Raw genomic sequence first — 24,652 nt, 5'->3', positions numbered from 1 at the left:
AACGCCGCCTACTTCACGGGTTTAACCAGAACAAACCGTGGAAAAGAACTACGGAGAGCGAAAAGCGTCTGAACGGAGCCGCATTTGTGGAGCTAACGTGCGCTATTTCACCGCGCGTTGATTTAAGTGCGTAAATGCGATAAAAACGCCTGAAGTTCCCTCACGCTACCGAGTTTTAAACTAACAAAGAGAACTGGAGGAACCTACCACGTGATGAGGAGCCGATTCCGGGGGAAACGTTTGTAATTAATCTCCACGCTTAAGAAATATAGTAGCAATAACTGACAGGTTGAAGCAATGATCCAGATGCAGATTCCGCTGTTGCACGTTCAGGTGGAAAAATCCCGGGCCTCTCGCGCGCTCCGGTGCTCGGTAACCCCCTCCTTTTCCTCCTCCCACTCCTCCGGGCTGCGTTTAGGGATCACGAAATGGGCGAAAGAAACGGGGGCAGTCGAGCTATAGGAGCCCAGGCGGCTGTTTTTCAATCGCCCCCGACAAAAGCCGCGGAAAAACAGTGAACTGTATCCCTTTCCTGGTCGTTCTTTGAGCGCAATCCCTTCTCTCCTTCTCCGAAAGGTCTTCGTGCTCGATTTCGGCTGAGAAAACCCCGGGGTTGTCCGTTTTTTATTGTTGTCGTTCGAGGGGGAAGCGACGAGCTCGGAAAATGGCGGCTCGCTCCTCTCCCTCGGATTGCGAGTCTGACAAACAGAAAGAAGCGGAGCGGCGCAGCTGCGGGAGAGAGACGCCCTACTCCGACCGGCCGCTAGAGGCGCAAGGCTTCCTGTCGTAATGCGTCAGGACAATAGGGGGCGCCACAGTTAGACGTACATTTCCTGTACCACCAAAAATCCTACTTGATGGACGTATAAATTAGTCGAAGAGTCAAAAATATTAATTTGACGGTAAGTAACTTGTTTAGGGATTAACAAAATAACATAGTATAACATATGGATGAAATGTATAGTACCTAGAGCCCTGGCCAGTGTTGCATGTTTCTAGAAAGAAGCTCCAAAATAAATGTACCAGTAGAGGGAACTCAAGCTTCTCTAAAAATGACCGAAAGACAGGAAGTGTTCGAGAAAATCATACTAAATTAAGTGGAACATGACCGAACCAAAAAAAATAAAAAATAGAAAACACTAAAGAATTCAGATGGCATTGCTGTGCATTAAAATAAATGTTATCCTTGACTCCTGCATGCAAGCTCAACTTAAATGCAAGATTTGTATTGTAGTGGTAGTAGTTACAAGCAGGCAGAAAGACAAAAGAAAGGCAAAAAGTGAACAATTATATTTGGACAGGTAACAGAGTACATTTCTAGCTTAAAACAGCTTTTATCACAATAGGTTAGAAATGATGAAACCTAGTTAAGCTTCCTGTTTCTAGAGGCCCTCATAAACAAAACGACAGCACCATCTACTGTTTAAGGGGAATACTCTTTTCTTTTCTTTTTTTGCTACCTTTCTGCAGCACTTATTTAGCTGAACCTTTTTTCTACTTATTCTATACATACTGCAAGTACATCCCCTTAAAATATTACATGTGAATGTATTAAAACAGATGTAAATACACATATGACTTAAAAGAGTGTCAGACCTTAGAGATGACTGGTTTCAGTCTAATCTGGTTTACTGGAGCCTCCATTCTTAATCCAAATGTAATTTGCAAACTCCAAAACGAACAAGACAGTGGTTCCAACCTGCAGTCTGTAAAACAAATTAAAAAGACTGTTAGCATTTGCATTTATACAAAAAAATGTTAAGACACAAATTTTTTAAATGTCAAGTCTGAATTACTAGGGATGTAACGATTCACTCAACTCACGATTCGATTCACGATTATTATTTTTTTTTACAAAATGAGATTTAATTATAAATTAAATGTGTCCTTTTATTATTGCTTGGACAAAATGCTGCACATTTCTTTGTGAAATTGAAATATAACACTATAATATACTAATATGGCACTTGCATATTACTGCCCTTTTGTTGGTTTTGATTGCATCTATTGTCCTCATTTGTAAATAGCTTTGGACAAAAGTGTCTGCTAAATGACAAAATTTAAATATAATGTAAATCCTACCCCTAAATGAATCGCGATTTGTTTAGCATCTCAACCGATTTGAATCGTCACATAATTGAATCGATTTTCAACCGGCTCGCGGTTAATCGTTACATCCCTATAATTACGCAAATTAACTTTGGCCAGGTGTTTTACACTTTAATCACTCTTTTATATAACTTTATATTTTAACGTTTAAATATCAAAACTAATTCGTTACATAAAACAGAGCTACGTATCATGTATTTAATCTGTCACCATCAGATCTAGGGAAAACAATAGCAAGAGATATTAAACGTATATAAGCAAGTAAGTTAATTAAACTTAATAAATCAATGAAATGTAAACAAATTAAGGGGGGGGGGGGACTAATAAAAAGTCAAATCCAAAACAAACAGCGCTTTAGCAACTGCGCTTCTAAAGACCGATGATGGAGTTACGGACTGTGTTTCAAAAGCACGCAAGCTGCCTACCTAGACAGCATTTCTGTCGCCACACGCGCGTTCTAAATGCTGTCTAAGTAGGCAGCTCACTAGGTTTTGAAACACAACCACATTGCAATCCATTCCAATGTAATAAAAACCGGTATAGAAAACAATTAATAGATATTATGAACAAGAATATTACATTTGCTATTAATTGGCTAAGTTCTTTAATAGAGTCCAATATTAATGGCATGTACTCATAGGCCCGTTGACTGTAGGTTTAGCATGCTAACATCATCAGCTGATAGTCTGCTGTATTACAGCCTTTCTTTCATCTTCAAGACGAATTCAGTGTCATTTTTTAGCGGACATTCTCACTTGTAACTACAGGAAACATGACAATTTTGCAGTAGCTCTAATTTGATCTGGAGGTTCATTCTGACAGACTGAGAGATTTATTTTGTGCCCAAACAATTTTTGGCCTGTTGACTGCAATCTCCGGGATGAAATTACTTTGTCATAATGTCTACCACTCACTGAATGAGAGGAAAAACGAAACATTGTTTTCCTCTATATCTTATTCAACATTTAACGTTGGAAACAGTATTTTGTCCATACGAAAATAGCAAAAATAAGTATATTTTATATGACAGAGTAGAGAATTCACGTCCACTTACCTGCACAGATCAACCGGACTTGAGCCGGAAGTACCGCCTCATTTCAACCTGTGATTGGTCAGTGTGCGGAAAGGCGGCCGCTGATTGGTTGGTTTATATGTTTTTAGCAAGAGATGGGCTTACGAGTGAAAGTAAAAGACTGTAACTTTGCTAAAGAGTTGATTTTTGTTTATTTGATAGATGGTATTGTCTTTTAAAAACATATGTACCAAACACACTGTTACGTTTAAACTTACATCAGGCCTGTTATAAAGCTTAATATCACAGTATCTTTGTTAGCTGTTGTCATTCTTTCTCGCAAGGTTTTATAAATGTCAACGCTCCTCTATAGAAATAAATGATAATTATTAGACATTCCTAATCACGTTACCAGCGCTGAAGCCTTCTTTAATTGTCCACTGAAGCGAGATTTATTATATTTTACATTAGCATCAATAACTGTAGCCATCACGGCATCTTGGTGTAAACCATGGTAATTTTACGAACCTATTAACGTAGAAATATAGTGATAGTGTTTAAGAACAAAACAAACAAGTGTGAAGCAACGTACTAGAACGTATTAGGATTCGTATTTCGCTTCAATGACCACATCAGAACTTTCAGTCAAAGTTGTTTATTCTATTTCCTTAAAATGTACAATAAGAAGCATTTAGCAGAGATCAAACACATTTTATAATAATAAACATGTTCTGGTAAAATAAAATCCATTTGTGCACATTTTCTATGTTCATCAGTATTGTCCTCAACAGCACCAACATTTCAGAAAATTGTCTCAAGAAGTCTGACCACTGGTCACTGTGCCATAAAATAGTGTTGTTAATTTGGACACTGGTCTGGTTTCCTAAACCCAGACTAATGTGTGTCAAAGAAACCACCCCACCCATAAGCTTATCATTTAATCAACAGTTCTCTAATCAGTGTCTTGCAGCTGGGCAAAAAACATGGATTCAGATGTTTTGAAGGTAGATAAGAGCAAAACAGATGAGTGTGAGAGTGGCAAATTGTTCCGATCAAGACAACTTTTTTTTTTTTTTAAACATAAGTGCTTCTTGAGCACCATTCCTACACACAAGTTTTCAAATCTGGTGAAAAAAAGATCTGCATCATCCAGAACTGATACTTTCAAAAACATTGCTCTTCTAAACAGATGGTAATCTGATAGAAGATATGCAGTTTACCTCGAATCTCATATGCCAAACACTTGTTTTTTTTTTTTTATGTGGGCAGAAAGTGCTTTTTTTTCCCTAGCTATTGTTTCATGATGAAAAAGGGAGGGGAGAGGAATCAAAGGACTACCAACTCTTACACAGGTCTTTATTCAGAGTAAATGCTGATAAAATAACATAAAAGGCCTAAGCATTAAGACAGGAACATCCATGAATGTCTGTGGTTCTTTTTTTGAGTCTTAAACTGACAATTAACTTTTGGAGGAGACAGTGGAGTCATTGGCAAAACTGGGCAATTTGAGCTCAGGCAGAACTTGAATTCAGTCTGCGATAAAGGAAGCCTGCCAGTGACGATGAAGGATGAGACCAGAAGCACCAGAAGATCAGACCGATGAGAGACCTCTAAGGCATGATGACACGGGGGTGGAAAAAGGCAAGAACGAATGATAAAAATAAAACGAGAGACATGAGGAGGTACTGTTATTAGCAGCAGTTTGTTTTCCTTTTTTCTTCTTCCTCCTTTTTCAGAGCTGGAGTCTTCAAGTAGCCCCCAAATTGGCATTATTTCAAAGTCCAGAGTGGTGTCGGGGGCTACAGAACCTCATCGCTCTCCGTGGTGTGGAGCTGTGTGTCATCAGCGTCCGTCATACTGCTCTCCTGTGACTCCTCCACCTCCGCTGCTGAGAGCAACAAACAACATTACATAGTGCACACAGCACCACTTAAATGGCTCACTTGGTAGTAGACTTACTTGAGTAGTAGGGATAATCATCAGGAGTGACAGGTTCGTCATCATCTGGGAGGTATCGCTTATCTATGGCCTCTTTGATCTGATTATTGGCTCCTTTAGGGTCCAAGTCCATGGCCCAAGAGAAGTTCATTAGTGCCAGATGAGTCTGGCCAAGCTTCTTATAGACCTATACAGATGATGAATATATATATATATATTTTTTTTATTAAAAGATAAATTTTATATAAAATATATGCAAGTAAACAACTGAGTTGTATGAGTACCTTTCCTATTAAGAAGTAAACAAGGGACTCTTTGGGCACTATTTGTTTCAGCTCTTCAAGCTCCTGCAGAGCCGCCTGTAAAGAATAAATGAGTAATTTGACTTTCCCAAAGAGGGTTTTTGCAGGTTTTATGAAGATAATTTTAGGAAAATTCAATAAATGTAATGGAATACATCAATATGGTGTCTAAATGTAAATGTTTTGTATTTCCACTGCTTTGAAGTTTGAAAAAAACAACTTCGAACAGAACTCAGAAAAAAAAGCTTATGGCTTTATTAACTCTGCTCTAAACCACCAGAATATGAAAATCTTTACCTTTACCTTCTGATTATACTGCAAAAAGTGATGTTCTTCCTCTGTATTTTTGTCTTGTTTTCCAGTACAAATGTCCAAACATTCTTAAATCAAGATATTTGTTCTTGTTTTAAGCATAAACTTAAAAAAAACAAAAAACAGACTTTATATTTTTAATTTGCATCTCAAGTAAATGCATCTAAATGTATTTAGACATTTGTATTTGAAAACAAAACAAAAATACTGAGGAAGATGTATTTAGGAAAAAAATGCTGAATCTTGACTGACTGATGTTAATGTCATGGTACAAGTTGGGGAGTACCTTGTACTTTTCATTGGCAAAGAGAATAGAGGCCCTATGGAATTTGCATAGCGGGTTCTTGGGGTCGATGCTAATGGCTCTGTTGAGGGTCTCCAGTGCATGGTCTGATTTCTTCAAAGCATGTTGAACCTGATATGGAGCACATGAGAAAGGATATGAAGATGTAGCAATGCAACAAACTCGAACAGTCGGCACCATGTGTTTTACCTATTTATGTATAACAAACAAGTACATATATGCTAGTCTGGCATTACCAAACTCCAAACAATTTTTTTTAACTAAAAATAAAAAAATACAATCAAGTAACAATCTTGCACTGTTGTTTACCTACAAAATAGTGCTGGGCGGTATGACCAAAAATTTATATCACGGTATTTTTCAAAATTATACCGGTTTCATAGTACATGACGGTATTTTTTTCTCATGCATGACCGGGTGTTAACCATATTTTCTACTGATTGAGAGAGGAAATACTGCAGTATATTGACTTAGAATGCCCTATTTTACTGTCATGATGAGTGAATATTGTCAAAAAATACCACACTAAATAGTGACTAAACACGACCCCTTTTAATACATGTTAACCAGGAGTCACTCTCATTTGTAATCGCGGCATCGTCTGATAAAATCAACATGCATCTACACTAAAGATTCTATGGAAAAAAGACGCTAAAAGGGTCTGAAAGTGGCTAAATCTAGTGCTGAAGTTGCGCTCGTGTGTGTGAGACGCGGGAGCTGATGGCAGGGGGCGGTGGATATTTGTGGTGGTCAATGTGGATATTGTGGATGAGTTCTTCTGTGTCATCACGTTCTATTAGTTCTACAGCTTCAGTTTCGGAACTTTCACGCTTAGTAACACATACAGCTGTTCCCTCACCACAGTGCACCAGTGAAAAGGACCCATTTCAAACAGTGTCGCGTTCCGAACGTTGTTTAAGTGACATACACCCGGTATTGCGGTATTTTAAAAATTCATATCATAACAAAAATAAACACCGGTATTCGGTATGAACCGGTATACCGCCCAGCACTACTACGAAATGAGTGTGTGTGGGTTGCATCACTTTAGATTAACACTATTTTCTCTACATTAGTTTTACTTACCACTCCAATATGACAAAGCAGCACAGAGCTCTGAGGATTGATGCTCAAAGCCTTCTTGAAATGAATCTCAGCTAGGTTAAATTTCTCCTGCTTGTAGTAAATCATTCCCAAGCCGTACCTAGCGTAACAGACAGAAACAATGAGCCTAAATGGCAGATGGTTTTCATCATTTAAACGAACACTGACAATATAAAATGAACCTTTACATTTTACAATTTTCTGGTTTAATCTAAAATAGTGTCTCATTTCCAAAGCCAAAGAGTAGAGTCTGAACCGTACCAGGCATTGTAGTGACGTTTATTGAGGCGTATAGCATTGCGGAAGCAGCCCAGGGCTTTCTCCAGCTCCTCGGTGAGAACTAGTTCATGCCCTAATAGTGTGTATGCGTATGCAAAGCTGGGGTCCACCTGGATGGCCCGTGTGAAGAACTTAATGGCTATGTCATGTTCCCGCTGTAAGCTGAAACAGTTACCAGCTACACACCAGGGCTGTACACAGAGAGAGGAAGAAATAAGCCATGAGAAAAAGCAATCAAATGCTGAACTCTGCTCCTTTGCTGTATTACTCTGAGAGACTTACCTCTGGCGAGTTTTTGTCCATGTCAGTGAGATCTTTAGATAGGGCAGAAAGCGCCACATCCTTCTGTAAATGCCAGAGTGTTGTGGAATAGATCTCCATACCTTCCACTCGATAGCTCTCAATACGCCGGACTTCTGAGAAAATCCTCTCTGCCTGGTTAAACAGACACAAAAATTCAGTCTTGATTCTCTTTTCTGCAATTCACTGTTTGAATTATTATTTGTCACCATTTTCTACCATTGATAATTTCTTCAATGCCTTCAAAAACGGCTGTCATCTGATTTCAGCAGCCCGACTCACCTGCATGTATTCAGCCACTTCAAAGTGAGCTCGTCCAATCTGACCCAACACCCAGCCTGTGTTGTAGTGGTGTGAAGGCAGCTGACTCAAGATGTTAATGGCCTCTCTGCAGTTATAAGAGCAGAGAGCTAGATAGCCCCTCCCAATATCCCGCATCAACGTCATCAGCCCATCTGAATAAAACAGAGGAAACAATTTCAAGAACCTGCGTCAGTTTTGGTGGAGCACGGATAAATAATGTATAAATACTGTAATATGTCATGTGTTGATTGCATTTTTTTTTTTTTTTAAATTGCAAATACCTGCAGCAGCCTTTTGTAGATTAAAAGCCTGGAACTGTGGTGAGCTGATGTTGCCTTTTCCCTCTGATATAGAAGAATCGAGTTTGAGGATCTCTATGCTCTCATTCAGGTTAGATGGGGTGATTCCTCCCTTACCCATTTTCGTTTTTGTCTTTCGGTTAGGAATCTTGGTGGGGAACTTCATTTTCAGCTTCTTACTGTTCTCCTGTTCAATTCCATCATTAAGAGTGTTGATAAAACGGTCTCTAAAGAGTGGTTGAGGATTTTTTTGGAAAATCTTACAAGTGTATGCATAAACTTGCATGTGTAAAAGACAGTACCTTGGCAGTGGAGCTGGCACTGGTGAAGAGTCTTGAGCTCCGCCGTGGCTGCACATTTGGGGGAGCAGCAATGGTTGGGCTCAGCACTTGTGGTGTAGAACTACAAAGCAGGAAGACTTGTTATAAGAAGCCATTATCATAGCCATGAGCTGCCTGTATATATATATATATATATATAAATTTTTTTTTTGTTGTTGTTGTTGACATTAGGGCTGCACGATAAATCGCATGCGATATTTAATGCGTATCTTGTCAGAAAGCCGGTTCTGTAATCAGTGGTAAATCTCCATCATGTTGACGAGCTGCGCAAAAAATCGCACGAATATGAACGTGGTTTTGCGCAGCTCGTCAGTGAACAACGGCTCTGTGTAGTCAATGCTGCTTAATGTCAAAGCACGCACGGGATGGAGATTTACCGCTGATTACAGAACCGGCTTTACTGATAAGATGTGCGTTAAATATCGCATGCGATTTATCGTGCAGCCCTAGTTGACATGTACCTAGTCTGTGGGGCAGTGGTCTGAGTTAGGTTGAAAGGGTTTGGAATGAGCTCTCTGCTGTTGCCACTCTGTGCAAACACTGACTTTGTCCCCACTTGGCTGATTCTACTGATGGCCTGAAATGAAGAAAAAAAAAAAAGAAAAGAAAATTCATACATTATTTATCATTTACAGTTTGATTATATAAAGATGATTTCTGTCTAGTAAAAACACAATTTTTGGTTTTTACAAAGTCTTACAATTTTTAAGATTTTATTTGGGCAGATTTTGTATTATAAATGGGACACAGAAAGAATTTTTCACATTCTTTTGGAACAAGAGTTCAATGTACTACACTGAAAACAATGACAAGAGACAATTTTCTTGTTAGTAAATGTCACAATTAATTACAAAGAACCATAACACATTTAATGAAATGTGAATACTAACTCAATATAAAGAAAAATAAGCTGCAAAATAATTTACATACAAAGTACACATCAATACCTTTTTTGTAACAGAAACCTGTCCCACTCTACTGAAATTAACTCAAACTAAAAAAAGGTCCTTCACATACATAGTCTTAATGTTACAGTAATAAAAAAACGGGTGTACAAAAAGGGTGTAAAACCTAAACTACATTACTCTCTTTTCTGGTGAAATAAACTTTGGCTAATGTTACAATATTTTAAAGAAAAACTACAATTATACAAAAGCGTAGAGCACAGCCCCTCAAAAACACAAGTCCCGTAAGAGTACTTTAATAGCAAGCTGCAAGAAATAAAGAAGGCTTACCTTCTTTGGAGGGCCAGGCGGAGGAGGTGGTTCCATCCCACTTCCACTGTGACTGTAATTCTGCAGGTACGATGGGTCTCCAGGGCTCGGCTCCAGAGGCAAAATTCCAAAACTACACAATTTTAAATAGATAGATTACTAGAATGGAAACATAAGAGCCAAATCATCACATCCATAATGGGAATCAATAAAAAAAAAAAGTACTTGGAATTACATAAAGAAAGTCTCATGCATTGATAAGTGTGAGTTAGGGCTGCACGATTCATCGAAATTAAATCGCAAATGCGATAAATCGCGATTAGGCAGAAGCTGCGATTGTCATGCATATCTTTCAGTGAAGCACAGTTCTGTGATCAGTAGTAAATCTCTATCCAAAGGACCAAGGGCGCTCTCGCGCTGAAACTCCAAATACGCCCCGCAGAAGAACTCCAGGAAATCCCAATAGCAGTTGCTGAATAAACAGAAGATTTAACTGCTTTCATTAATTCAACGTGACTAATAAACACACGACTACGACAATATATGGTTTATCGGAGTTCGTTTTATTATAATGTTTATTATAATAAAGTATACAATAATGCAATGCTAATCGACATAGCCTTTATCACTCCTTAGAATACTATGAAATATGTTGCGTGCCTTATTCGGTGTAAGAAACCACATCATCTCACAGAAGGATTTATTTCAAACACTCGTCTGATGTTATGAAGTGAGTTTGGTGCTTTCATGCTTTCAGATGGAGCAGAATTTACTACACAGAGCCGTAGTTCACTGACAAGCTACACAAACAGCTTTCATAATTGCTAGGGATGCACCGATACCACTTTTTCCAGTACTCGCCTGATACCGATACTTTTATTTTTGGTACTTGCCGATACCGAGTACCGATACCAATATTTTCATTGCATTTGTAAATGTTTTAAATATTGGGTACAGAAACCAAAAGAGTATGTATAATGTTAGTTGGTTAACTTCATTTATCAAATAGATACAGTCAAACCAAAATTTATTCAGACACCTTCAGCATTTGTCACATTATCACAGTTTATTTGCTATAGTTTAGAAAATGGTAATAAAATATGACAAGAACTCAGAGTTAAACTGTGTCAGAACAAATTCAGCTTGATAATGTCAGATAACTTTGATAGAAAGGTATGTAATGGATTACAATAAACCAAAAATTATTCATACAGCTGTCAGTATTTACACAACTATCAATACTTTGTCAGGTGACCCTTAGCCTTAATGACACAACCCTCTACATTGCGAGTAAATCACTCGCATATGTGACTAAATCTTCACTCTGGTGACTAAATGATGTCTAATATTAGCCAATTGCTAATAAATTCTCAGATTTTACTCGCCAGTGTGTGAGTTGGAGGCTAAGTATAAGTTTAGCTCAGATATATTTTCACTCGCCGAACACTCTCTGACTGAGCGCATCAGAGTTTCACTCTCCGCTAAGCCATCTGTGCTGTTTTTCAGTTCATCTGAATGGATGTGCAACGCACAACGTACCGTAAACTCTAGTGTGAAGGCGCACGACTCGCCGTCGCTTTGTTTCACACACACACGCAGAGAGAGAGGGAGAGAGAGAATTGACGCACTACCTATGCGCGCTACATGTAAACGATATTCTTTGTTGTGTTTTGCTGTCAAAATAATGGAGTTCCTTTGGAATTCTTCCGCTTTTAAGAAACTAATAGGCGGAACTACTGCGCAAACGGCAATCTCATTGGCTGGCGCTCACCTATTATCGTCCCTGTTTTGATTTCAGCAAGCACAGTTCTGTGATCAGTAGTAAATCTCTATCCAAAGGACCAAGGGCGCTCTCGCGCTGAAACTCCAAATACGCCCCGCAGAAGAACTCCAGGAAATCCCAATAGCAGTTGCTGAATAAACAGAAGATTTAACTGCTTTCATTAATTCAACGTGACTAATAAACACACGACTACGACAATATATGGTTTATCGGAGTTCGTTTTATTATAATGTTTATTATAATAAAGTATACAATAATGCAATGCTAATCGACATAGCCTTTATCACTCCTTAGAATACTATGAAATATGTTGCGTGCCTTATTCGGTGTAAGAAACCACATCATCTCAAACACTTGACTGAGGTTATGAAGTGAGTTTGGAGTAAAAACAAGTTATTAAATGTGTTATTTTCACGTACTTTCAGATGGAACAGCATTTACTACACAGAGCCATAGTTCACTGAGAAGCTATGCAAACAGCTTTCATAACTGCCGAACGATTTCTTTGATTTCATTATCGTGCGATTATATCGTCTGCGATTATGAATGCGATTTTGCGTAGTTTGTCAGTGAACTATGGCTCTGTGTAGTAAATGCTGCTCCATCTGAAAGCACGTCCAAAGAGTGTTACTTTCTTCTCTAAATGCCTCATCAACATACTTGAGTTATTTGGATACCTTAAAAGGACACATTATGATTGAATAAGACAGAAGCATCCTGGTTTGATTAGGATATTCTGAGTCAGAGTGTAATTCTGGGTCGCACTCTGCAGCCAATCTGTATGACTGTTGACCATTTCTTGCAGGAAATAAATATTCAAAAGACTTTCTGCCTTTTGCCTTATTGAGATAGAAAATTGCCACGACACCCAACATCTCATGCAGTACAGGAAAAGATGAATCTCTAATGAGAGAAAACAGAAAATCTTTTGTTTCTTGCCAGTTGCCACCTTACCTGAAGAAATGTAGAACTCTTAAAGCAATTTCTCACAGTTACTGAGTGCTGCTCTACACAAGTGCAAAACAAAATACTCAAAAAGAGCCGTCTACATCTAAATCCAATACAGATAAAGAGCTTTGGTACCAGCCTGCTTCATCCAACAAATTAAACACAGCCTCTCACTAGTAGGGCTGTCAAAATGACTGAAAAACTAAAAATCGAATTTTGTACTTAAATATGATCAAAATTCGAATTATATTCTAATTTAAAATGCATAATTTCAGTCAGGGTGAAGAAAAGCTTTTGGCTTTTTATGGCAAAGCAGATATTTTCGTATCTTCACTAAGGGTCATTGAATTTAGTAGGTGAAGGTAAGCAGCCAAACAAGCTCAACATACCAGTAGATTTGCCCTAGCAGTGCCAGAGTGAAACAGGCCGAGTCTCCAAACTCAGTAATGATGTCGTCTTGGCTCTTCTGTTTGTTCAGAACTCCTCCAGTCAGGATCTGCTCGCCCTCTGCTAACCTGATGGAGAAAAACACAAATAAATCAAAACTGCAAGAAATGTGTAATGAAATTCATAAGACGACCCAGACAACCACTGTCTCCAGACCTCATGCCAACCTTGAACGAAGGTGAAGCCATTTCTGCAATTAATTACAGTTTTAATTACAATTAAAACACTGAAGAAATATTGTATGATTATTCCTTAAAAATACGGTTTTAATAATTTAGTAGTAGTAGTAGCAGCCTATTACATACATTCTACTGAACAACAGTAATATATTTCTGCCGCAGTGTCTTCAAGTTTATTTTGACGGGTTGCCATGAATACCTTTACATTTCTGTGTGTATATGATATGAGGATAGTTTTACTCAAATGAAACGGTCAAATGTTCATGAAGTGACTCTCAGAGCAGTTCTGGAGATGTTGTTCATGTATTTATGTCCGCATTAGTGAGTTGGCAGACGCTAAAATCACCGCAAGCGTCACGCGCGAGTGGTAAACAAAACCGCTCGTCTGCGCCATTCACACAGAGATACGCAGAATTCATATTTAAATAGTCGTTTTGCGGTTTAATATTTACAAATACTAGTGGGAGTGTGCTCACTTGTGTGCATGCATCGGGGCGAAACTCCGCTGTGCGCGATACAGAAAGCGCGACCATAACGTAGAGACAGAAATGACATTCCGTCGTGTAAATAAGATAAATAACATAAGGCTATTTAGCTTGCTTAATAAAAGAACAAGGTATAGACCTGTTATATCGGAAAGGTAACTTTAAATGACTTCTGTTGTGATCTGGCGCTATAGAGAAAATAGAATTAAATAAAATTAACTTGACCTTCAAGGGGGTAGGGGGTGCCGCCCCCCTAATATAATGGCAGGGGAAACATTCATGGATAACAATATCTATAGCATTAAATCCCATTCATTCTTAGAATTAATATCCTACTGTATTATATTACATGTCTCTCAGGTAGGGATGTCAAAAGTAACCCTACTTCAGTACTAAAGTAAAGACACAGTCTACAGTATAGGTAGTATGTAAAACTGCCTCACTCTCTCACTGACTGGTGGCTGCTTTCAAAAGCCACATATACTTTTCACAAAGGTAAAATGCTTGTCTTGAAGAGGTAAATGTAATCACAGTCACTCTGTCTTAAAGGTGGGGTAAGCGATTTTTCAAAAACGCTTTAGAAAACTGATTCGGGCCGACTAGCAAAACAAACTTGTATCCAACCAGCAGTTAAGGGGCGTGTCTACTCGTGATGTGGAGGAGAGAGTGTTCAGTGGACGGACATTAGCCGAGCTGAGCGACAGAAAGATAGAGATGGCGGATAAAAAAAACAAGAGGAAAACGTCTGCGGAACAAAAGAAAGCTTAAGGCAAGAAGTAGGACCCGTGTAAATATCGGATCAGCTTTCCAGCACTGGAGAGAACTCAAGGAGCGGAACGCCTTTGCTTTGTTCCACAGAACTAATCGTTGCCTGGGTTGCGTACGTATGTGTGGGGCGGAGCTATCAAAATAGGGGCGAGACCCTTTTGGGGTAGGGGCGTGTTTGTTTTGGTGATTTCAAATGTCAACATTGGCTACCAGAAATCGCTTACCCCACCTTTAAGTGAAAGCAAACAGACAGAACAAAATGCAGTATGACTGCACCATGAGACCTGCTGCTGCTTATGTCATTAATATTTAACAAGACACAAAAATAAGTCAATTAATTGGAAAAACCTTGTGAAATACTTTCAAACTAGTTAATATCTATCTTTAATATTTACATAAACGATTTTGTGATAATGCATATAGCAATTGCTTTTGAATATCACTATGATTGTGAGGTATTGAGTATTCTGAAATTTCACTACTGAAATTTTTGTAAAGCAACAACACTGTAAGCTTTTGGAAGAGATAAACATAGATACACGCACTGGGATACAATGATAATGAGTCAGGAGTTTATTATAGGATTGGTTGGGGAATAATTAGTCATCCATACTTGCTCAGTTCCACACAGCACTTGGCGAGGAGATATTTGCATTGTGGCGTGGTGCAGCTGTGTCCTTTCAGGAGGTGGTAGGCTTTATACTCCTTCCCTGAACGGTAGTAGCATGTAGCCAGCAGGAAGAGCGCTTCTTCCGAATGAACTGAAAAGAAAGGAAATTCAGAAGAAAACAAATTATAGAATGGAACATGATTTGATTGCATGTTTTATGAAGCTAAATTGAAGACTTTTAAAGACAAGTAAAGAAACTTTTATGAATAAATGGAATGGAATGCAATGAGTCAATATGCTCTCTAAATGTAAATGTCTTGTATGAGCAATGCTTCACAGTTTGAAAATACAACTTCCAATCTCAGAAAAAAAAGCGCATGGCTTGGATACCTCTGCTCCCAACCACTAGAATCTTGAAATAACTTTTACTGTACCTTCTAATCGCACAGCAAAAAAAAGTGATGTCCTTCCTCAGTATTTTGTTTAGTTTTCCATTAAATCAAGACACATTTACTTGAAATGGAAAAATGACAAAATTAGTTAGTCCCGTTGAAGTTTATGTTTAAAGTAGTAGCATGTAGCCAGCAGGAAGAGCGCTTCTTCTGAATGAACTGAAAAGAAAATTCAGAAGAAAACAAATTATAGAATGGAACATGATTTGATTGCATGTTTTATGAAGCTAAATTGAAGACTTTTAAAGACAAGTAAAGAAAATTTTATGAATAAATGGAATGGAATGCAATGAGTCAATATGCTCTCTAAATGTAAATGTCTTGTATGAGCAATGCTTCACAGTTTGAAAATACAACTTCCAATCTCAGAAAAAAAAGCGCATGGCTTGGATACCTCTGCTCCCAACCACTAGAATCTTGAAATAACTTTTACTGTACCTTCTAATCGCACAGCAAAAAAAAGTGATGTCCTTCCTCAGTATTTTGTTTAGTTTTCCATTAAATCAAGACACATTTACTTGAAATGGAAAAATGACAAAATTAGTTAGTCCCGTTGAAGTTTATGTTTAAAACAAGAACAAACGTCTACCAATGGGCTCAGAAAAAATGACTTAATTCAAAGGGAAAACAAGTTCATATACACCATTAACAGATTATTTGTTCTTATCTAAGCATTAACTCACTTCATTTTGTTTGGTTTCTCAGAAAACAAGATGTCATATGTTCAATGTGCATCAAGAAAATGTTTCTTGATTTAGGGATGTTTAAATATTTGTATTGGAAAACAAAATACAAATACGGAGGAAAACATTCATGTTTTGCAGTGCGTATAACATTTAATGCCATGACCATATGAATTTCTTTTTAGAACTTAATTTGTGGACGAGTGAATTATGACTTTTCAAGACCTGCAGAAACCCTGTATAAAATCAAATTCAGGATTTAATATGAAGGACATAAAAAAACAATAATAATGCAAGCAATGTAAGTTACTTTAAACAGTACTTCACAATGTGTAAAAACAATAAAAATGTGAGCTTCCATTTTGAGTCACACAAACATGTTTTAATGCAATGCCTCAGCCCAGCTCTGAAAGATGAGGGGAAATGGAGGATGTAGTCTGCCTGTATGGAGGACGATTTGTGCAATTACCCTCAGCATAGAGTCTCTCTGCCAGGAATACAGCATCTCGGTAGGCGTAGTGGTTCAGAGCATGCCAGACAGCAGCCTATGGACCAAAACAGAGCTGCCGTTACCTTCATGCCTTTTACAGTTGCCGAAAAGGAGTATGCGTCACAACAATGATAAACCATAGCACTTGATGAAATATGGTTAATGACTTTATTACCACCTGACAGCAAGTATACACTTCTGATCATCAAAATTACAAATGGGCTCCCATATAAACAATGACACTGATTGCAGAGATTTTTTTACATATATAATGACTCATGTGAAATGATCTGCTGTCATTAGGTCAGGTATTGATCACAGTTTTAGCAAATGGTGAACGATTTCAGTATATACAAAGGCTGAAGAAAAATAGGGAAACCAGCTAATGTTGACTGACAGATGAGATGCATATAGGCGCGCTTGGACGCCCCAAAATATTGTCTAGTTAGGCAGCTCGTTCTTGCTTTGAGACACAGCCATTGTATATACATTTGATGCTTTGCTTGACAGATACACACAGGTTTAACAGCTGAGCTTTATGAACCGTTGGCTAGCTGGTATCTGACAAAGACTTATCAAACCCCAAACCTTTGACGTTTGTTGGCCCATTAAAACACCGTAACTTATAAATATAAAAACCCAACGTTAAAAGGCAATTATATGTTACGTTATTATCGCTGATGAGCTTATATATTAGACAACTAACCAGCTCCAGTATTGCTAATGCATTAAATCACTTCAAATGCACTGGTTTGTGTTACTCTTCATATAGTGTCTGTTTGTGAATACCAGCCTTTTCTGCAAACATTCAATTTCACGATTTATAATTATCCTCAACCCTGCTGATATTTTCACACGAGCGTCAGAATAAAACATGACTATACCAATAAAACAAATCTAAATAAATCAGGTAACGTTATCTGGCTAACCTGCAAGACAACGCTTTAGATTCCTTGAAAACTACTAACAAACAAACTGTCCCGAGCTGACAAGCACTGGGTTTATTGGAAACAGCTATTTTAAATGAAAATAAAAGCGATATGTGGTATGTTTAAGGGCAGGTTCTGTGTAAGGTAAAGGGCAGAGGCCGTTAGCATTAGCTGCTAACTGAGGCCGCGGTGTAGCAGCGCTCAATCATCCGGTCTCTCGCGCTGCATAAAAGTCTTCTCCCGCAACTGGGTCTGCAACGGAGCGCTTTAACATTTAGCTCAAATACCTGGACCGGTTCCTGCAACACCGTCATTCCGTAACCAGGCTCCTCTTCACCTCCTTTTTTTGGTTTCTTTGCTCTTTCTTCAGTCGCTTTCTTAGCTCAGTATCCACTCCAGGCCAGAAGTAGCAAAACTAGCATCGAAGATTTGAACATTCCAACCGTTATCGGTGAATCCGGAAATGCCCGAACACGACCGATTCAAATACATACTTTACGATAAGGGGCGAAGGTTGTCGGAAATAGCCGATTGGGAAAGCTCAATTTTCGGAATTATAGGGCGAAATGCAGGTAAAACTGACCAGGCACGACGCCAGAATTTTTCTCTACCGGTGCTAAAGGGGGGGGGGGGGGGTGCTAAGAAAATAAATGATATTGATGATGATAATGTGCAAACCGTACCCGTGCGCTCAGTATTAACAACACAATACATATGCATAATCAGAACTGTGCATACTTAAAACTTAAATAAAAAATTAAAACGAACACCACATCACAACCTTAGTGACTATGTAATGGATTGCATATAGCCTACAGAAGGACGATACGTCTGTTGCCGTGGTTTAGCGCAAATGAGGGCTAAACCGGGGCTATTCAAAATTCTGACGGGGCTATAGCCCCCCCTAGCCCCGGTGTAGCGCCGTCACTGAAACTGACATAAAATGTCCATTACGAATAAAATGTTGTGAAGTTTAGAATAATCTGACTACACTACAGGTTTTAACTAAAGACTATCTAAGCTTTATCAAAAATAATATTAAACCTTAATCAATTAATAAAATCCCGTTCTTAGGATTTAAATAGGGAATTTCTTTATTTGTTTGTAAAACATAATCATAGTATTTATGGGGACCACATAAGCTGGTCACAATACAAGAACTAGTCAAAAGTTTATTATTGCACCTCAAACATAGAAAGAAACTAAAGTAGCATACTTTATATCAATTTGCCAAATCAGATAGTGAAGTAATACTACAATGACCTAAATTATATACCATACTATATATTATACAATACTATTCTGATGGAAAGATGAGATATTATAAGTGGACAACACTAACTTGTTTCATAAGGCATCACTTTCAGCCTCACTTTCATTCTAAAAATATACACACGTGTGTGTGTGTGCCTACTTAACCATAATGTGGGGACACATTTGTACCCAGAAGTGAGCTAAACCTGACAAAATCTCCCAAAACCTCCCTTTGGGGATGTCCTCATTTGTTAAACTGCTATAAAAAATTAAGTAAACCAAGGTTTTAAAAAATAAAATAAAAATTAAGTCACTGCTATCTTCCTTTTCCACCAATGTTCACGCTGCCAAAACTATCTTCTTATAACAAGATCAACAGCGCATCAGACACATGCAAACTCTTCAACACATCCCCTCTTTAACTGCTGACAATTTTGCTAATCACTTCACAAACAATCAGCAGTCATTTCTCGACTCCACTCACCCAGGAACTCACAGCAAACACTCACACAGCTGACCATCTTCTCTCCTCCTTCTCTCCTTTTACAGAAGATGAGGTCTCTTAACTGATCCTCTCCAGCCACCCTACCACCTGTACTCTAGATCCAATCCCCTCACATCTCCTACAAGCTATTTCCCCTGCACTTCTGACACACACACATCATCAAATCTCTTCTCACAGGCACTTTTCCCCACTGTATTCAAGCAGGCTTGGGTAACCCCACTGCTTAAAAAACCTACATTAGACACCTCACTTGTTGAAAGCTACAGGCCCGTATCTCTCCTCCCGTTCAGAGCAAAATCACTTGAACGTGTTGTGTTCAACCAAGTGCCTTCCTTCCTCTCACAGAACAACCAGCTGGGAAATAAACAATCTGGATTTAAAAGTGGCCATTCAATTGAAAACGCCTTGCTGTCAGTTACTGAAGCGCTATGGAGTGCAAGAGTCCAAATCTTCAGTTTGATGAAGATCGGTCTGATGAAGGCCTGGATAATGGCCGAAATGTCACATGTGTTTTTAATCAATAAAAATGGATTTCTTCAAGAAAGAGTGTTGCACCTTTTCTAATGGACAGTCCAAATCTTTAGTTCTCATTCTGCTAGATCTGTCTGCTGCATTCTACACTGTTAATCATCAAATCCTTCTGTCCTCCCTCTCATCACTGGGCATCACCAGAACTGCACTCTACTGGTTTGAGTCTTAACTCAGAGGTAGGTCCTTCAGGGTGTCTTGGGGAGGAGCGGTATCCAAATCACATCAACTGGTCACTGGGGTTCCTCAAGGATCAGTTATTGGGCCCCTCCTCTTCTCTATATACACTACATCACCGGGACCCATCATTCAGGCACATGGTTTTTCCTATCATTGCTATGCTGATGACACGCAGCTCTACCTCTCATTTCAGATCCAACAGTACCTACTCAGATCTCAGACGGACATCTCAGCATGAATGAAAGAACATCACCTGCAGCTCAACCTGGCAAAGACAGAGCTTCTCATCTTCCCAGCCACCCCATCAGTACAGCACAAGTTTACCATCCAACTAGGCACCTCAACGATAATCCCATTGTGATCCTTGATGATCAACTGACCTTTAAATATCATATTGCAAAAATAGCATGATCATGCAGGTTTGCACTACACAACATCAGGAAAATCAGACCCTTCCTAACAGAGCATACAACACAATTTCTCTTCTGGATGGACTTCCAACATGTTAAATCAGACCTCTTCAAATGATTCAAAATGCAGCAGCATGTCTGGTTTTCAATGAGCCCAAGAGAGCCCATGTCATACTACTTCTCATCTCTCTGAACTGGCTTCCAGTCGTGGCTCACATTAAGTTCAAGTCATTGGTGCTTGCCTACAGAACAGCCATGGGCTCCGCACCCTCCTACCTCTGCTCTCTCCTGCTCATCTACATTCCCTCCTGAAGCCCGTGGTCGTTAAAGGAGCAGCGGCTTGTAGTCCCATTGCGCATCAGACACATGCAAACTCTTCAACACATCCCCTCTTTAACTGCTGACAATTTTGCTAATCACTTCACAAACAATCAGCAGTCATTTCTCGACTCCACTCACCCAGGAACTCACAGCAAACACTCACACAGTTGACCATCTTCTCTCCTCCTTCTCTCCTTTTACAGAAGATGAGGTCTCTTAACTGATCCTCTCCAGCCACCCTACCACCTGTACTCTAGATCCAATCCCCTCACATCTCCTACAAGCTATTTCCCCTGCACTTCTGACACACACACATCATCAAATCTCTTCTCACAGGCACTTTTCCCCACTGTATTCAAGCAGGCTTGGGTAACCCCACTGCTTAAAAAACCTACATTAGACACCTCACTTGTTGAAAGCTACAGGCCCGTATCTCTCCTCCCGTTCAGAGCAAAATCACTTGAACGTGTTGTGTTCAACCAAGTGCCTTCCTTCCTCTCACAGAACAACCAGCTGGGAAATAACCAATCTGGATTTAAAAGTGGCCATTCAACTGAAAACGCCTTGCTGTCAGTTACTGAAGCGCTATGGAGTGCAAGAGTCCAAATCTTCAGTTTGATGAAGATCGGTCTGATGAAGGCCTGGATAATGGCCGAAATGTCACATGAGTTTTTAATCAATAAAAATGGATTTCTTCAAGAAAGAGTGTTGCACCTTTTCTAATGGACAGTCCAAATCTTTAGTTCTCATTCTGCTAGATCTGTCTGCTGCATTCTACACTGTTAATCATCAAATCCTTCTGTCCTCCCTCTCATCATGCACTTCTGACACACACACATCATCAAATCTCTTCTCACAGGCACTTTTCCCCACTGTATTCAAGCAGGCTTGGGTAACCCCACTGCTTAAAAAACCTACACTAGACACCTCACTTGTTGAAAGCTACAGGCCCATATCTCTCCTCCCGTTCAGAGCAAAATCACTTGAACGTGTTGTGTTCAACCAAGTGCCTTCCTTCCTCTCACAGAACAACCAGCTGGGAAATAACCAATCTGGATTTAAAAGTGGCCATTCAATTGAAAACGCCTTGCTGTCAGTTACTGAAGCGCTATGGAGTGCAAGAGTCCAAATCTTCAGTTTGATGAAGATCGGTCTGATGAAGGCCTGGATAATGGCCGAAATGTCACATGTGTTTTTAATCAATAAAAATGGATTTCTTCAAGAAAGAGTGTTGCACCTTTTCTAATGGACAGTCCAAATCTTTAGTTCTCATTCTGCTAGATCTGTCTGCTGCATTCTACACTGTTAATCATCAAATCCTTCTGTCCTCCCTCTCATCACTGGGCATCACCAGAACTGCACTCTACTGGTTTGAGTCTTAACTCAGAGGTAGGTCCTTCAGGGTGTCTTGGGGAGGAGCGGTATCCAAATCACATCAACTGGTCACTGGGGTTCCTCAAGGATCAGTTATTGGGCCCCTCCTCTTCTCTATATACACTACATCACCGGGACCCATCATTCAGGCACATGGTTTTTCCTATCATTGCTATGCTGATGACACGCAGCTCTACCTCTCATTTCAGATCCAACAGTACCTACTCAGATCTCAGACGGACATCTCAGCATGAATGAAAGAACATCACCTGCAGCTCAACCTGGCAAAGACAGAGCTTCTCATCTTCCCAGCCACCCCATCAGTACAGCACAAGTTTACCATCCAACTAGGCACCTCAACGATAATCCCATTGTGATCCTTGATGATCAACTGACCTTTAAATATCATATTGCAAAAATAGCATGATCATGCAGGTTTGCACTACACAACATCAGGAAAATCAGACCCTTCCTAACAGAGCATACAACACAATTTCTCTTCTGGATGGACTTCCAACATGTTAAATCAGACCTCTTCAAATGATTCAAAATGCAGCAGCATGTCTGGTTTTCAATGAGCCCAAGAGAGCCCATGTCATACTACTTCTCATCTCTCTGAACTGGCTTCCAGTCGTGGCTCACATTAAGTTCAAGTCATTGGTGCTTGCCTACAGAACAGCCATGGGCTCCGCACCCTCCTACCTCTGCTCTCTCCTGCTCATCTACATTCCCTCCTGAAGCCCGTGGTCGTTAAAGGAGCAGCGGCTTGTAGTCCCATTGCAGAGAGGCACAAAGTCACTCTCTAGGATATTTTCTTTCACCGCACCCTGTTGGTGGAATGAACTCCATTCGGACAGCCAAATCCATGCCTTCAGTTTTTCTGTTCTCTTATCCTTTATCCCTTCCTGTCCTAGCTTTTACTATTTTGAACGATGACTGAAACCTTGTATTATGGGCACTTCTCGTGTTTATTGCCATCTTATGATAAATCGCTTGTTGTATTTCTAACTGTAAGTCGCTTTGGATAAAAGCATCTGCCAAATTCTGTGAGGGGTAGGGTTAAGGTGTGCATTAGGATTAGCTTATTAACCCTATAATTATCTGTAAACAATAGAAGTCTATCTAATGTCCCCATTTAGATAGCTAAGTAAACGTGTGTGTGTGTGATCCAGGTATACCCCACGCTATGGGGAGAAAATGTCCCCACAATTATGGCAATATCCAAAATCCTTGTCCTTATGGGGGCATTTTTTGGTCCCCATGAGGAAAACAGATTATAAATCATACAGAATGTTTGATTTACAATACAGTTTTTCTGAACTGCTAAAACACTAAACCCCAATCTCTGAACCAAATTCTTAAATCTTAAACCAATTTGTCGAATAAAGCACTCTTTCTGCTAAACCTTAAACACGTTCAGGCAGTTAGGCTCTATTTGCAAATCTCATGCACTCTTTTTGCAAAACTCTAAACACATTCTCATTCACTTAAACACTTATCACACTGTGATGCATTTGTGCTGCAAAATGCTAAACACAAGCGGCAAAAGTAAAACACAACTAAAGCACAGTTAGCATCGTTTACACACAAATCAGAACAGATTTGGAGAAATTTTTGCATTGCATCACTTGTTCACCAGTGGATCCTGTGCAGTGAATGGGTGCCGTCAGAATAAGAGTCCAAACAGCTGATAAAAACATCACAATAATCCACACAACTCCAGCCCATCTATGTCCATTTATGTTTGTAATAAATAAATTCATAATTAATATATATTTTTTTTACTTCAAACTGTTGGCACTCAATCTTTTAGGACTCTCATTCTGACGGCACCCATTCACTGCAGAGGATCCATTGGTGAGCAAATTATGTAATGGTAAATTTCCTAAATCTGTTCTAATGAGGAAACAAACTCATCTACATCTTGGATGGCCTGAGGGTGAGAAACATTTTCAGCAAATTTGAATTTTTGGGTGAAATATTTCTTTAAGTGTTTATTATTTATTTAATTTGGATAAATAATGCAATGATATTCATTGATATTATATAATGCAACGACACTGAAGTGTTTGAGGAGCCACTATATATTGGCAAATGCATTCCACTACTCCAGGCTTTTTTGAGGGCTGGACGCATCCTCTTGAGTCTAATAAAAGCTTAATGAAAATTCCTTGTAGGTTGAATGAGTATCTCAGATTGTGCACTCTAAATTTACTATCCTCAGTTAAAGTGACACACTTAATTGATTGGGAGTTGGGATGAACTCCAACACGTGATTGAGGATACTGGAATACGAACCTGGGGCACTCCAGCACTGATGATGTGACGTGCTCAGCTGGGATGATGTGACACTGGGTCGATAAGTAATTTAGCTGTGGTACGTTCAGCTGGGTGCTGCATTTACAACATTTAGATAGCGCAACACTTTTAGATCAGGCCTGGTCATTCTCACTGTGACCAAGAGCCTAAACCAATTCAATTTTGCGCTG

General features: G+C 39.2%; 2 protein-coding genes across 2 annotated transcripts in view; both read right to left on the bottom strand.

Annotated features, from left to right (window-relative positions):
* Positions 1-844, bottom strand: part of LOC107582915 (KAT8 regulatory NSL complex subunit 1-like) — a 40,611-nt gene extending 39,767 nt beyond the window's left edge. The window contains exon 1 of the mRNA XM_016268942.1: positions 208-844. The gene's annotated coding sequence lies outside the window, so the exon portion shown is untranslated. The remainder of the gene's footprint in view (positions 1-207) is intronic.
* Positions 845-4,460: 3,616 nt separating this feature from the next.
* Positions 4,461-18,062, bottom strand: LOC107582914 (cell division cycle protein 27 homolog). Its single transcript, XM_016268941.1, has 16 exons — positions 17,879-18,062; positions 16,642-16,717; positions 15,041-15,188; positions 12,938-13,063; positions 9,839-9,950; positions 9,065-9,180; positions 8,565-8,664; positions 8,245-8,449; positions 7,943-8,115; positions 7,643-7,795; positions 7,343-7,551; positions 7,064-7,181; positions 5,960-6,088; positions 5,344-5,418; positions 5,081-5,246; positions 4,461-5,006 (listed from the first exon to the last, which is right to left on the bottom strand). The coding sequence occupies exons 1-16, from the start codon at positions 17,903-17,905 to the stop codon at positions 4,921-4,923; spliced, it is 2,019 nt and encodes a 672-aa protein (XP_016124427.1). The 5' UTR covers positions 17,906-18,062; the 3' UTR covers positions 4,461-4,920.
* Positions 18,063-24,652: the final 6,590 nt, after the last annotated feature.

Source organism: Sinocyclocheilus grahami, unplaced genomic scaffold (assembly GCF_001515645.1).
Source record: "Sinocyclocheilus grahami isolate Dianchi unplaced genomic scaffold, SAMN03320097.WGS_v1.1 scaffold48.1, whole genome shotgun sequence".
Classification (NCBI taxonomy): domain Eukaryota; kingdom Metazoa; phylum Chordata; class Actinopteri; order Cypriniformes; family Cyprinidae; genus Sinocyclocheilus; species Sinocyclocheilus grahami.
Note: the sequence above shows the minus strand (reverse complement) of the source record. Positions and strands in the feature narration are given on the sequence as shown.